Source organism: Schistocerca piceifrons, chromosome X, assembly GCF_021461385.2.
Source record: "Schistocerca piceifrons isolate TAMUIC-IGC-003096 chromosome X, iqSchPice1.1, whole genome shotgun sequence".
NCBI classification, from domain to species: Eukaryota; Metazoa; Arthropoda; class Insecta; order Orthoptera; family Acrididae; genus Schistocerca; species Schistocerca piceifrons.
Genome location: NC_060149.1, coordinates 751361097 through 751373751, shown reverse-complemented (window position 1 = coordinate 751373751; position 12655 = coordinate 751361097). Strand labels below are relative to the sequence as shown.

The following is a 12655-nucleotide window of genomic DNA, read 5'->3' as shown; positions in this document are numbered from 1 at the left end:
AATGAAATCCAGACCACTAGCTGCTTACAGGCATTGATAAATATCAACAGGGCCAGTTGAAAATGTGTGCCCCGACCAGGACTCGAACCCGGGATGTCTTGCTTACATGGCAGACTCTCTATCCGACTGAGCCACCGAGCACACGGAGGATAGTGCGAGTGCAGGGACTTATCTCTGGCACAGTCCCTGTGAGACCCACATTTCCAACTTACAGCCCACACACTACACTTGCAGTGCCACTATTCTCATTACTAGTGGCAACCAATCTACCGATTCCCATAAGTGTTTGAGCAGTGTGAGTGCATTCTCACTGAAGAAAATCATTGGCCGATAAGACTTACGTATATATGAAGATAGTACCTGTTCTTTCGGACATGTTCCCGTTGATAATTATCAATGCCTGTAAGCAGCTAATGGTCTGGATTTAATTGTAATTTCATTCTTCGAGAGCTGCAAGACCATTGTCATATATAGATAAGGCACATGTCTGAACATGTCCGAAAGAACAGATACCATCTTCATATATAGATAAGGCTTACTGGCCCGTGATCTTCAGTTGGATGCACTCATGTTGCTCAAACACTTATGGGAATCGGTAGATTGACTGCTGCGAGTAATGAGTATAGTGGGCAGGGGCACTGCAAATGTAGTGTGTGGACAGTAAGCTGGAAATGTGGGTCTCACGGGGAGCATGCCAGAGAGAAGTCCCAGCAGTCGCACTATCCTCTGGCTCAGTCGGATTGACCATCTGCCATGTAAGCAGGAGATCCTGGGTTCGAGCCCCGGTCGGGTCACACATTTTCAACTGTCCCCGTTGATATTTATCAACACATGTAAGCAGCTAATGGTCTGGGTTTTATTGTACTTTCATTCTTCGAGAGCTGCAAGATCACCAATGGTATCTGTTCTTTCGGACATATATAATTTACAGAATGGCTGACACAAATTCTGCTATACAGTTGCCTTTTGATTAGTAGTATGGATTTCAAAGCAGATCAGTATCATGATTTCAGGCCAAGTGATGTTGATTGTTGGCAGCAGATCAGTGAGGAACGTGACTGAAAGTAAAATAAGAAGCTTTTTATGCCATGGAGGGAAGTGAAAATGAAAGAAAATGGCTGTGAGAAAAGGTAGTCATAGGGGGAAGCAGAAGTGATGTGTGCGGAAGTAAACAGTGTATAAAATTCCCGATGATAAGTGTATTTTTTAAAGTATGGAGCACTTATTATCATTCTATAGCAATCAAGATTGCCGTCTGCTCAATTTGTTTTGTGTTATTTGTTTGTTTTTGCTGTGGCTGTCAGTGTTTACATGCTGACTGCGAGAGGCGATGTGTTCGGCATCAACAATTCTGTTTATTCTCTGACTTGATACTACTACATTCATTGATGTTAATTGCTTGTTTTGTTAAGGATCCATTACTCTTCAGAAGTGACATTTCTACATGGATGTAGATATTTTCTTTCTGTGTTATGCAGAATAAAGGTAATTTCCTTGGTGCGTGGAACTTAAGTATTGTTTATAAGACAGGCTGAACATTATGATACCCATACAGTTAAGTTGTTCACACGGCCCTCACCGTAGCGTTCTGAAACTGATGCCTCCGGCATGATTGGCCTGCATAAACAGCACAGAAAATGCAAGAATTTCCATAAAATCAAGTCAAAAGATGATAGATGAACCGACTGAGACAATTCCTTCAGTGTCCAAACTTGCCATGCGATTGCTGCCTTGCTGGCTGTACAACCCCACACTATGGTCTGCGCAAGTCAAGGCAAGTTTGCATTATGCTGGAATCTCCACAGATTACATGAAGTGTGCCTTAGAGGTCAGTCAACTGGATCACCATTTCACTGCAGAGGTTCAGGACCTGTGATTAACTCCTACAAAAAAACTAGAGGCAGAACTGCTCTGCAGTGTCTCTGCCTCACAAGAAGAATGCATATGCCAAGTTTTGACACAGGAAGGCGTCAGCGAGAGGAAACCACCAAAGTGCCTGAGATTTTGAGAAGCAAAGTTAATACTGACGTTGTGCCAGACAACCTACTACTCATGTTCTGCAGCAGCCACCTCCATTGCAAGTCAAGGCTATTATAGCGTCACAAGCTGAGGTGCCCTTAGACACAGTCATAGACCTGGCTGACAAAATACAAGAAGCCATGACACCCACTTCTACCCGTATAGTGACAGTGCCATGTAACAGTGTATCAGCATCATTTTTACACACATGGACAATGATTCTCTTACAGCCAAGGTCCATGTGCTAACGAAACGAATTGGTAAAATGTCTCATTGTGACTCTAGAAATGATAGGGGACACTACCGCAAGAGGTCACTTACCTATTCCTCAACAAATTCTTCAACTCCTGGTGCAGAACAGCAGTCCATTTATTTGTATCACAAAAAATTTGGAAACCAGACTTGCAAGTGCACTTCACCTTGCACAGTGCTGTGGGATGTAATTGTATCTGCAGCCTATTGCCAGGCAGTCATGGCGCTTATTTATCAGTGATTGAAGGTCGGGTTAGAGATTCTTGGTGGACACTGGATCACACTTGTGTATTGTACCTTGTTACATGGTTGGTGACGACAGACTTTGTTCTTCTTGTCTGTGGCAAATAGTTCTTCAATATCAACAATATAGTACGCAGCAGTTTTAGTTAGATATTTGATTATGCTGTGCCTTAGCATGGGACTTTGATTGCTGACATAACAGAACTGATAACTAGAGCAGACTTCCTAGCATACTACCGCCTGCTGCCACACATGGTGAATGCAAAACTTGTTGATAGTGTTACCATCCTGACCGCTATGGGTTTCCGGTGCAGTGCAGCAATGCACACCGTTAAGTTTGTCCAAGTGGCAAGTGGTGCATAGCGTTGTTCACTGATGGACCACCTATCTCGTGTAGACCCAGCCAATTAGCTCCCAACCATTTGGACACTGCAAAGACAGAATTTGATTCCATGCTCAAGGAAAGCATTATTTGCCTGTTAATTAGTTTTGTGGCGGTGTTCGTAGCGACAAACACTTGGCTGTGGAAATGGCTTACGAAGTCACCGCCACACTTTTAATAGCGGGCCGACCGGTCCGCTGGAACAGTGAACAGAAAGATGAAAGCCCAAACACTCAGATTAAATAAAAGTCGGTACTTATCTTTATTCACTAAGATACAGAAACAAGGTCGTGAACTCCGTGTCTACGGAAATCTGTCTAGTTCAAGTCGGAGCGGCTAGGTCAGCGTCGGCTGACGACAAACAACAACTCTGCTGCGATGAACACACAACTGACTAGCAAGTACACAATTCGGTGGCGAGTACACAACTGAACGGCAAATGCAGAACTGTCCTAGCGCTCGCGACTCCAGCGCTTAAGAAGCAAGAAGCCAGCGGTGGCGCGCGCAGACTTGCGGCGATTTGCTGTCTCGCTGGCGCTGCTTATGCGGACGGCGTCCGGACTTTGATGCTGCCAACCTTTTGGCAGCGGGCTCGGGTGGCATTACTGGCTAGGACATAACAATTAGTCCATGGTCAACTCCTCTCCATCTTTTGCCGAAGAAGTATGGTGCATGTCACCCGTGCAGAAACATAGGCACAGTACCGGACCATTCTATGTTACCCCTGTTGAGAGTCTTTTCATGACATTGAGCCTAGGTAATGCTGCAGTCATGACAACAGTTTATTGACTAAGTACTGCAGGGTCTACCATTTTGTTTCACCTATCTGGATGGCATCCATGTCTTTTTGGCCACTGTAGTGCATCACTAACAATGCTTAATCGACATTTTCAAACACTTGGAAAAGAGTGGAGTGGTTCTGAACACTGCTGTGTGTGTGTGTGTGTGTGTGTGTGTGTGTGTGTTGTGTGTGTGTGTGTGTGTGTGTGTGTGTGTGGCCAGTTGCAAATTAACTTTTTATGCCACTGGGTTTCCTTTTCAGTCTCACTGGCATTACCAGAAAAAGTAGAAGCCAATTTGAAGATAACATGACCAAACACTGTTAAAGAATTATTCCACTTTTTGTGTATGTCGAATTTTTATCGTCACTATTTGCCACATTCCACTGAAGTACAGGAGTTGCTGACTGCAGCACTTGCTGCTTCCAAAACCAAAGTAAATTCTCCAATTCAGTCGATAGATACAATGAGCTTTGCCTTTGAAGTGGCAAAACAGAGCATAGTGATTATAAACAGAGCATAGTGATTGTTATGCTCTTGGCACACCCTGAAGTGGATGCATCTCTTGTGTTATTGGTAGATGCGAGCCGGACTGCTGTCAGTGCAGCGTTGGAACAATTACACAGTGGCCCATGAAAGCCACACGCTTTATATTTGCATAAGTTGTCACCATTGCAGCACAAGTGGAGCACATATGATCAGTAACTTCTCACTGCCTGTGAGGCAGTTGAGTACCTTTGCCCATAATTAGAAATCAGTGTGTCCACCAGCTTCACAGATCATAAGCCACTCACTTGCTCCTTTTGACAAAACAACAATTGCTCACCATATGAATAAAATCATTTGCAATTTATTGCCCACTTCAGTACCGATATCAAGCATATTTTGGGCATCAACAATGTGGTAGCTGATTGTCATTCTTGCGTCATCAATATATCAAGCACCATTCATTTCGCACAATTTGCCAAGGCACAACATACAGACAAGGGGCTCCAGAATCTCTTCAGTGACATATCATCAACCTTGGAGTTGCAACTAGTTGACATTCCTGGCAGAGATGTCAAGTTATACTGCGATGTCTCAAGTTGAATGGCTCTCCTCTTTTTACCTTTTTACCAACTACATTTCACAAGTGCACCTTTGACTGCTTGCATGACTTGTGCCACCCAGGAGTCAGACCATCATTTAATCTGGTCTTGAAATGTTTTATTTGGCCTAGAATGCAAAACAACTGCTACAAATGGACTTGTGCGTGTTTCCAGTGTCAACACTTCTGTCACTTGCATTCATCAGTGGGAGACTTTTACGACACAACTTAGATAACTTCACGATTGCTGCATGTGCACATCGATGTTGTAGGTTCAATACCTTCATCAAATGGTCAACTTTACCTTCTAAAAATGATTGATCACTTCGCCTGCTGGCTGGAAGCAGTGCCAGTTGACAACATTTCAGCAGAAATGCTAGCCTACCTGCCTCTATGGCCGAGATCACTAATGCATGCTTGAATGGCACCCGACCCGGGGGTAGGCCGGTTTGAATCCTGGTGGTGGAAAAAATTATCGCTGCTAGTATTTGGTCAGTGAGGGGAGTAGAGGTGGTGGCGTAAAGTTCCTACTCACCATACTTTTCGCCAGTGTCCTCATTTAAATACCAAACCTCTCCACAATGTCTCATTAAGTGAGGACATATGGCACTGTTGATGGTGATCAGTCCATTGGATGGGGACATTAAGCTTGGCGGCCCCCTTCGTACTATTCGCGAGGAGTAGGCTATGTGTTGGCACTGGGGTTCCCCCACTCCCTTCTCTCACCAACATCACTACACACACACACACACACACACACACACACACACTACGTATTACAAATATTATGTAATTGAGCATATTGTAACTAAACAAATGCTAGTCTCTGCCTGTGTATAAAGTTGGATATTTCGTTTCGATTGCCCACTGCATATCACAACAGACTGCTGCTGACAATACGAATGTGATCTGTGTGCCCCAACTTGCCAAACTTTCTGGCAGTGTGCACACAAAACTACAAGTTATTATCTGGCAAGCAACAGAGTGATTGAATGTTGGCACCATTCCATAAAAGCAGCACTGATGTGTCATAAACTAATTGGATGACAACTCTAGCAATAATTCTACTTGGTCTGTGGAACGCGTGCGTACAAGCCTGACTTGGATTCCTCATCAACAGACCTAGTCTACAGTGAAGTGCTACGGCTTCCTGGAGAATTTATTGACACAAAGTTCCTGCAGCCTTCTAACCAAGACAAGGCAGAATTTGTTCATCAATTGAGAGGTCATATAGCCAGCATTTGACCTCGCAAAGCTTGGAAACGTGCATGCATGTTATGCTACATAGGGGTTGTGTTAAGCTCTCAGCACCTACCTTACACAGGTCTGTAGTGTCTCTGACAAAGAGGAGCACAAACACTGGACATAATAGTAAACAGCAAACCCTCTACAGTTTCCATTGACAGAGTCCAACCAGCGTCTGTGTTCCCAGATGCACTGCCAACTGATGCACCACAAAACCAGCCTCAGCAACAAGTACCGATACTCCCCAACCCAGATCTGCTTCCACAACACGCAGCAAGTTCCAGATGATGCACACACTTCCATACAGTTTTTTTGGATGATGCTCCGCTTCCCCGAAGAGACTGTTGTAGCAGTCAGTTTTGCCGTCTTCTGCATTTGAGTTGTGTGTTTGTTTTTGCTGCAGCTGTTCAAAATGGTTCAAATGGCTCTGAGCACTATGGGACTTAACTTCTGAGGTCATCAATCCCCTAGAACTTAGAACTACTTAAACCTATCCAACCTAAGGACATCACACACATCCATGCCCAAGGCAGGATTCGAACCTGCGACCGTAGCGGTCGCGTGGTTCCAGACTGTAGCGCCTAGAACCGCTCGGCCACTCCGGCCGGCGCTGCAGCTGTCAAAGTGCTTATACGCCAACCGCTGCAGGTGTTGTATTCGGCATTGACAATTCCATTTATTCTCTGACTTGATAATACTACATTCAATGAAGTTAATAGCTTATTTAAATACAGATTCATTACTTTTCTGAAAAGGGTGTTACTACTCACATGTAAGACTTCTCTCAACTATTTTCTCCTAATGAGATATTTTTTGACTGTGTTATACTGAATAAAGATATTTTCCACAGTCTGAGGAAGCTATATTTCTGTATCAGACAGGCTGAAATTGTGACATATAGTTAAGTTGTTCAGGCGGCCCTTGTCTTAGCCTTCCAAAAATTCTTTGTATCCATTGTGGATGACAAACTGCAGCTATAACATATTAATATAATAAAATAAAAGACCAATAGCTGTATGTATTCATTGCAGAAAGTTCTCAGGTGTGGGCATGCTAAATCATTGTTACACCAGGTATTACTTTACAGCGTGTATTTGTATGTGCCAGTAAAAAGAAAACTTGTAACCAAGAAGCATTGTAGCGATAATTCAGCTGACGATGTACTGTTGAAAGAATTACGTATTGTCACTGCACAGTTAATTTGGAAAATTACTTACCTTTATTTGAGGTGAATCATTCCACGTTTTACTGAAATTAGTTAATCTCCTTGATAGGCATGTTGAGCGAAATCTTTTTGGGTTTCTTGGCATGTCAATTCATATTTGTGTTTGTGACCCTTTTGAAAGCATATACTATCCTCCATTTTTTGGTAGAAAATAAAAAGAGAGTAATATACATTCTGAAACATGTAAACAGAAAGGATAATGTTTGGGTTCAATTGCCTGCCATGCTGATGCAGTTAAAGGGCATCATATAAGGAGAATTTGTGTGTAATACAATGAAAAATTTTAGAAACCCAAAAAATGCAGAGTTTGACATGAAAAAGTTCAATTTTTCACATAAGTGTAGTCAACTGACTAAATGTGTAGTACTGACATGGAGAAACATCAGTTGCTGAAGATGCACTGTGAAACCATATTTGTAAATGTTTAAAATGGTACCAAAAGGAGATGCCAAAGTATTGCTACTGTCACCAAATGTCAGTGAAAAGGAAGCATAGGTGAATATAATTTTGGAGAGGATGTGTGCAATACTATTAGCTGAGAATGTAGCTAATACTGCGGACAGTTTTAATAGCAAATCTTTAACAAATCATTTACAGTTACCTCTTGTTTAGTACAGAAGTAACTGAGGTATGTGTTATGAAGAAAGATAACGTATGTTGTAGAAGCAACATTGAATAGTATTTAGGCCCAGAAACCACACATTGTTGACTGGAGCACTTTGTTGGTTTGTAGTAAGTGGAGGGAGAGGTGGCGGGGGAGGTAGGTTTGTTGTTCCACTTAAGGTAATTGTTGCTTTTTCTTTGGATTGAATCATTAGGTCTCTGGCAATGGAGCATGTGACCCGGCTCTTATACGACAGCTACAACACTTACAGTTGTTACTGCTACAACAACAACAACAGCAGCAGCAGCAGCAGCAGCAGCAGCAGCAGCAGGAGTCTGGTTCTCGATCTCAAACTGATCAGGTAAGTTTCCTTGTGTGGTAACATTCAGTTCTCTTTTCTGTAATATTTCTGCACCACTAACTGAAAAATAAAATGAAATACATTTTTTCACATTTGGTTCTTGAGTGACTGTATGCTGTTTTATTTAGTTACTAACAGGAATCTTTTTTATATCTGTAGGCTCTTCAATTACATATAATGTAGAATCAGAGTGAAGTTTTTATCGTTCGTTTTGCATGTAGCTTTATACTATTACATTTTAACATTTACTTAATAGAAATTTTGTTTCACCTCAGTGGAGAATGTTATAAATGTTTAACAAGATTGTGAATGGTGTCATGAATAAAACACCATATCTTGTGTGTACCCACTTTCAGTTTTGATGGTAATAATTTCCTCCCTGCTTTAATCACTTCTGGTTGCAAGTGACCAGACCACTTTGAGACTCAAGCCTAAGCTTATTGGTTCAAGGGTTTAATATGTTGTAGAGTAGCAGGCTCATATATTTTTAAGCCATGAATCTGCATGCCACATTTTTCTGCTTTAATATTTTAGATAATTTAACTGAATTCTTGCTTTTTATCATAGTCTGTATAACAGACTGGAAACATAATTGTAGTATTTAAAAGATTTTAGTATATGTGCATAAGACCAGTGGGACAATAGGACAACCAATTCTCGAAGACCAAAGAGAGAACGGTCTGCTTCCTCTTTGGGAAATGTAGTATTGTATTTTAGATTTTAGTACAGGTGCCCAAGGCCAGTCGCACATATGGACAACCAGTGTTTGAGGACCAGATAGAAAACAATCTACTTGCTCTTTGGGAAGTGTAGCATTGTATTTTAGAGTCTGTGTAATTACAAGATGGATGAAATGGCGTGGGAAAAGATATATTCCTTTGCATTAAGAAACAATATTCTTACATACCAAGTTACTGAAGAAATTATGAAATGTTATTTTTAATTCAGAAACTTCAGAGCACCACTAGATGTCCAGCATAAAAATGTTTGTACTTAAAAATTATTATTAAGGGCCACATTATGAGCTCTTTTCAACAGGAGTGGTGTGATATGGAGGGACATCATGCACAAGCGGATGAGTAATTGGAGAAATGAATTATTACATGAAAAGAGTACCATGATTGAAAACATAATGAAAATAGTCAATGGTTGGCTAGAGAAAAAAGCTTGATATGAATTTACTGTAATACATGAAACAAAGTTTGTTCACCTTAAAGCATAGCTCTGCTCCCACATCAGTTTCTAATGCCATTTCTGGGGCTATATCACCTTCACATCTATAAAAAGGATGCGACTAGGAAAAAAATTGCTGAAACGTCTTATGAGTTAGGAGTGCCATATATTTTTTAAAGTCTGCTACTGCTTTAACTTTATTTTCTCATTTGCTTTTCTGGGGATGGCCTTCATATTTTTAGAAAAAGAAAATACTTTACATATAGGAGATCTACCAGCATACATACCTTGAAGTGAAGAAAATTTTACAAAGCTTTGTAACCGCCAATTTTTACATCTCTGTTACACCAATATTGAAAGATTCAATCTTTAATTTAGTTGTAACAAAACCTACACTGATGTAGCATTAAGTACAGCGACTGTCAATTCATCTCTCCCTTTCAGAATTATGCCACTGAAGATAGTTAACCAACCCTCATTCCAATGTGTGCTCCATGCCATGCATAAACAGAATACCTTGTGCCTACCTGTCTGTGTTCACTACCTCCCACAAACAAAATCTTGTCAAAATTGAAACTGAGTTGGAGGAAATGGGACCAAAAATGCTGATTTGACAACATATAACATAACTAATGTGAGCAACTAGAACAGAAATACAAATCATGTTAGGCAGAGACAAAATCTCATGTCTCTCTTACCCATTATAGTCTCAGCACAAAGTTGGAAAGAAAAGGGGAAGTTGGAGCTCGATCATGAAATGCCTCACATGTTTATTTGGTATACAAATAGGTTAAAAGTTCACATGGTAAATTGTGTATAGAAGATAGATTTATTTACGTTCCCCTTAACAGTAACTAACTCAGCAAGGCCCTTCTCTTGTTTGTGATAAATGTATCTTTATTTTGGGGGTAATTGCAATAACCTAACCATTCATAAAATTTAACACTTTTCTCCTTAAACTTGTTATAACAATTTTGTAGGTAAACATACCAAGCAATGGAAAGCACTCTTTGTTACATTTACCACTACAATGTTAACTCTGTCACCTGAGAGACAAATAGTTAGATGCCAACAGCCTGCAGTTTTTTCCTTCCCTTCCTTTGTCTTCCTCTACTTCAGAGGGTTGGTAAAGAAAACCTATTTTATTTCTTATTTGTGTTATTCGCAAGTTCAGCTAGAACTCTAAAATGAAAAAAATCCAGAGTAAGAATAGTAGCTACTGGGGCCTTGTTCTGTGGAATCTCCAGATTAATGTACAGCATTATTTGTGAATATTGCAACCCCCTGAAAGAATGGTCTCATTCGATCCAAACTGTGAAGATATGTGGAAGAGTGTACCAGCAATAAGTGTTCAGGATGACTGAGATCCAGTAGAACTCCCTCTAATATTATGTGGAAGGTCAGTGTTATGCCATTCTGTCATTTAAAAGATATCAAAGGGGAAATGAAGCAGCAAGTACCCTTATTCCTCTTTGACATCAAAGGCTACAGTCTCAGAGAATGAGGGAGTTAAAATGGGACAGTGATAAGCATGTGACAAACTGACATACCATAACATTTTTGGCTTATACAGGGCACATTCCTACACTCATATTTGCAGAACCAGCAGTGTAGTTGGGGTGGGTGTATATGTGTTGATTATATGCACAACACTGTTGGGGTGGATAGATGGTATGCATGCTGTTGCATCAGCATGCACTCTCTTCAATGCTGTTGCTGATATGCTGCACACCAAAATGTTTTGTTTTCAGATGGATCCCACTTTCACCCGTTCCACAGTGATAGGCGCACAGGCGATAGACACTACTGTGTTGAATGCTATCGAGCAGTCTGGGTTGCTGGATAGTGTAGCAGAAAAATGCAAATGTGGTGGTTTGGCATTATGTTGTGTGTGTAATCTGCGTTATAAAATTCTTTTCAGTCATATGTATCATACTTGACCTTATGTATCATACTTGACTGTGTTGCCATTTTCTCGAACCTGCATTTTTTATAAACTATCGTTCTTTGTTAATAGTGAGATGTTGCCATTCTAGACACTGTCACTTTAATGTTATGAAGTTTTAAGTGGTTGAAATTTGTGATGGTAATATACATTCATGCAGCAGCTGGTACAACAGCAGACACAGCAGCTGCCCATACATCAAATACAACAGTCACAGCAACAGCAGCAGCAGTTGCTGCAACAACAGCCACAGCTACAGCTACAGCAACAGCCACAGCTACAGCCACAGCAACAACAGCACCAACAGCAACAGCAGCAGCAACAACAGCAGCCACAGCAGCAGCAACCACAAATACAGTCTCCATTGTCTCAACAAGTACAGCAACAGAATCAGCAGCACCAAACAACAGTGCAGTCAGTTGAAATGCAGGCTGTGCAAGTGCCGCAGCAGACGCAGGCTCAGTCTCAAACTCAAACTCAGACTCACACAATATTATCTGCCGTTACTTCACAGCCATCAGCTACTGGACTTGACAGGTTTGGTACTTTGTATTTTTTTTAACTCGCAACAGTTTCGTTTGGAGTTATAGATTCAAACAATTAGCTGAACTCTAATTTCAGTTCCAGGTCGTTATTTCTTTTTTCTGTGGAAGCATCTAATTTTGACTTTTTAACAGGCATAACTGATATTATGGGTGATATACACTGACAAGCAGAAACTGTTTGCTGTTCTGTTTTGAAACTAGTCAACCACATATTGTGCAAGATGAATAATTGTCATCTCCTTACAATTGGCTAACAAAAACTGCCTTCAGATAGTTATATTTGAAATTTATAAATCATGCTTGTAAGGAACTGAAGTAATTTTAATTTTTAATGAAGTGAAGCAGTGATTCAGTTACTTGTACCGTAAAGGAGTATTTACCGTAATAGTTTCTAATAGAGATACTTTTACAGCATTTTATCAAACCCAGAACTCATACGGCAGCTTCAGAACATACAGCAGCAGATATCACTCCAACCAGTCAATCAAGAATCTGAGGATAACCTAAGGAAGTTACAAGAAATGAAACAGCAAGAAGAGGAATTTGACAAACATTTGAATCAAACAGTGCAGGTAATTGTGAACAAAGATCATGAAAGCTGCACGCATTAGCAGTGTGTTGTCGTCCGCGAGTGTGTGCTGCAAAAGAGCAATACTGTGAACTTCCGATAGAGCCTGTCACAGACGAGTGTCTATTTAAACCCTGCCGCGCTACGCTCTCGCTCAGTTATCATGTTATTACTGCTTAATCTTATTGTGTTCAGTGTATGTTATGGTGATTGGCATACATGGCACA

General features: G+C 40.9%; 1 protein-coding gene across 1 annotated transcript in view; it reads left to right on the top strand.

The window, feature by feature from the left end:
- The window catches only part of LOC124723061, a 193739-nt gene that overhangs the window by 46198 nt on the left and 134886 nt on the right, over window positions 1–12655 (top strand). Inside the window, exons 5-7 of the mRNA XM_047248239.1 lie at window positions 8051–8197; window positions 11476–11852; window positions 12273–12432. Of these exons, the coding sequence (XP_047104195.1) occupies window positions 8051–8197; window positions 11476–11852; window positions 12273–12432 (684 nt within the window). The remainder of the gene's footprint in view (window positions 1–8050; window positions 8198–11475; window positions 11853–12272; window positions 12433–12655) is intronic.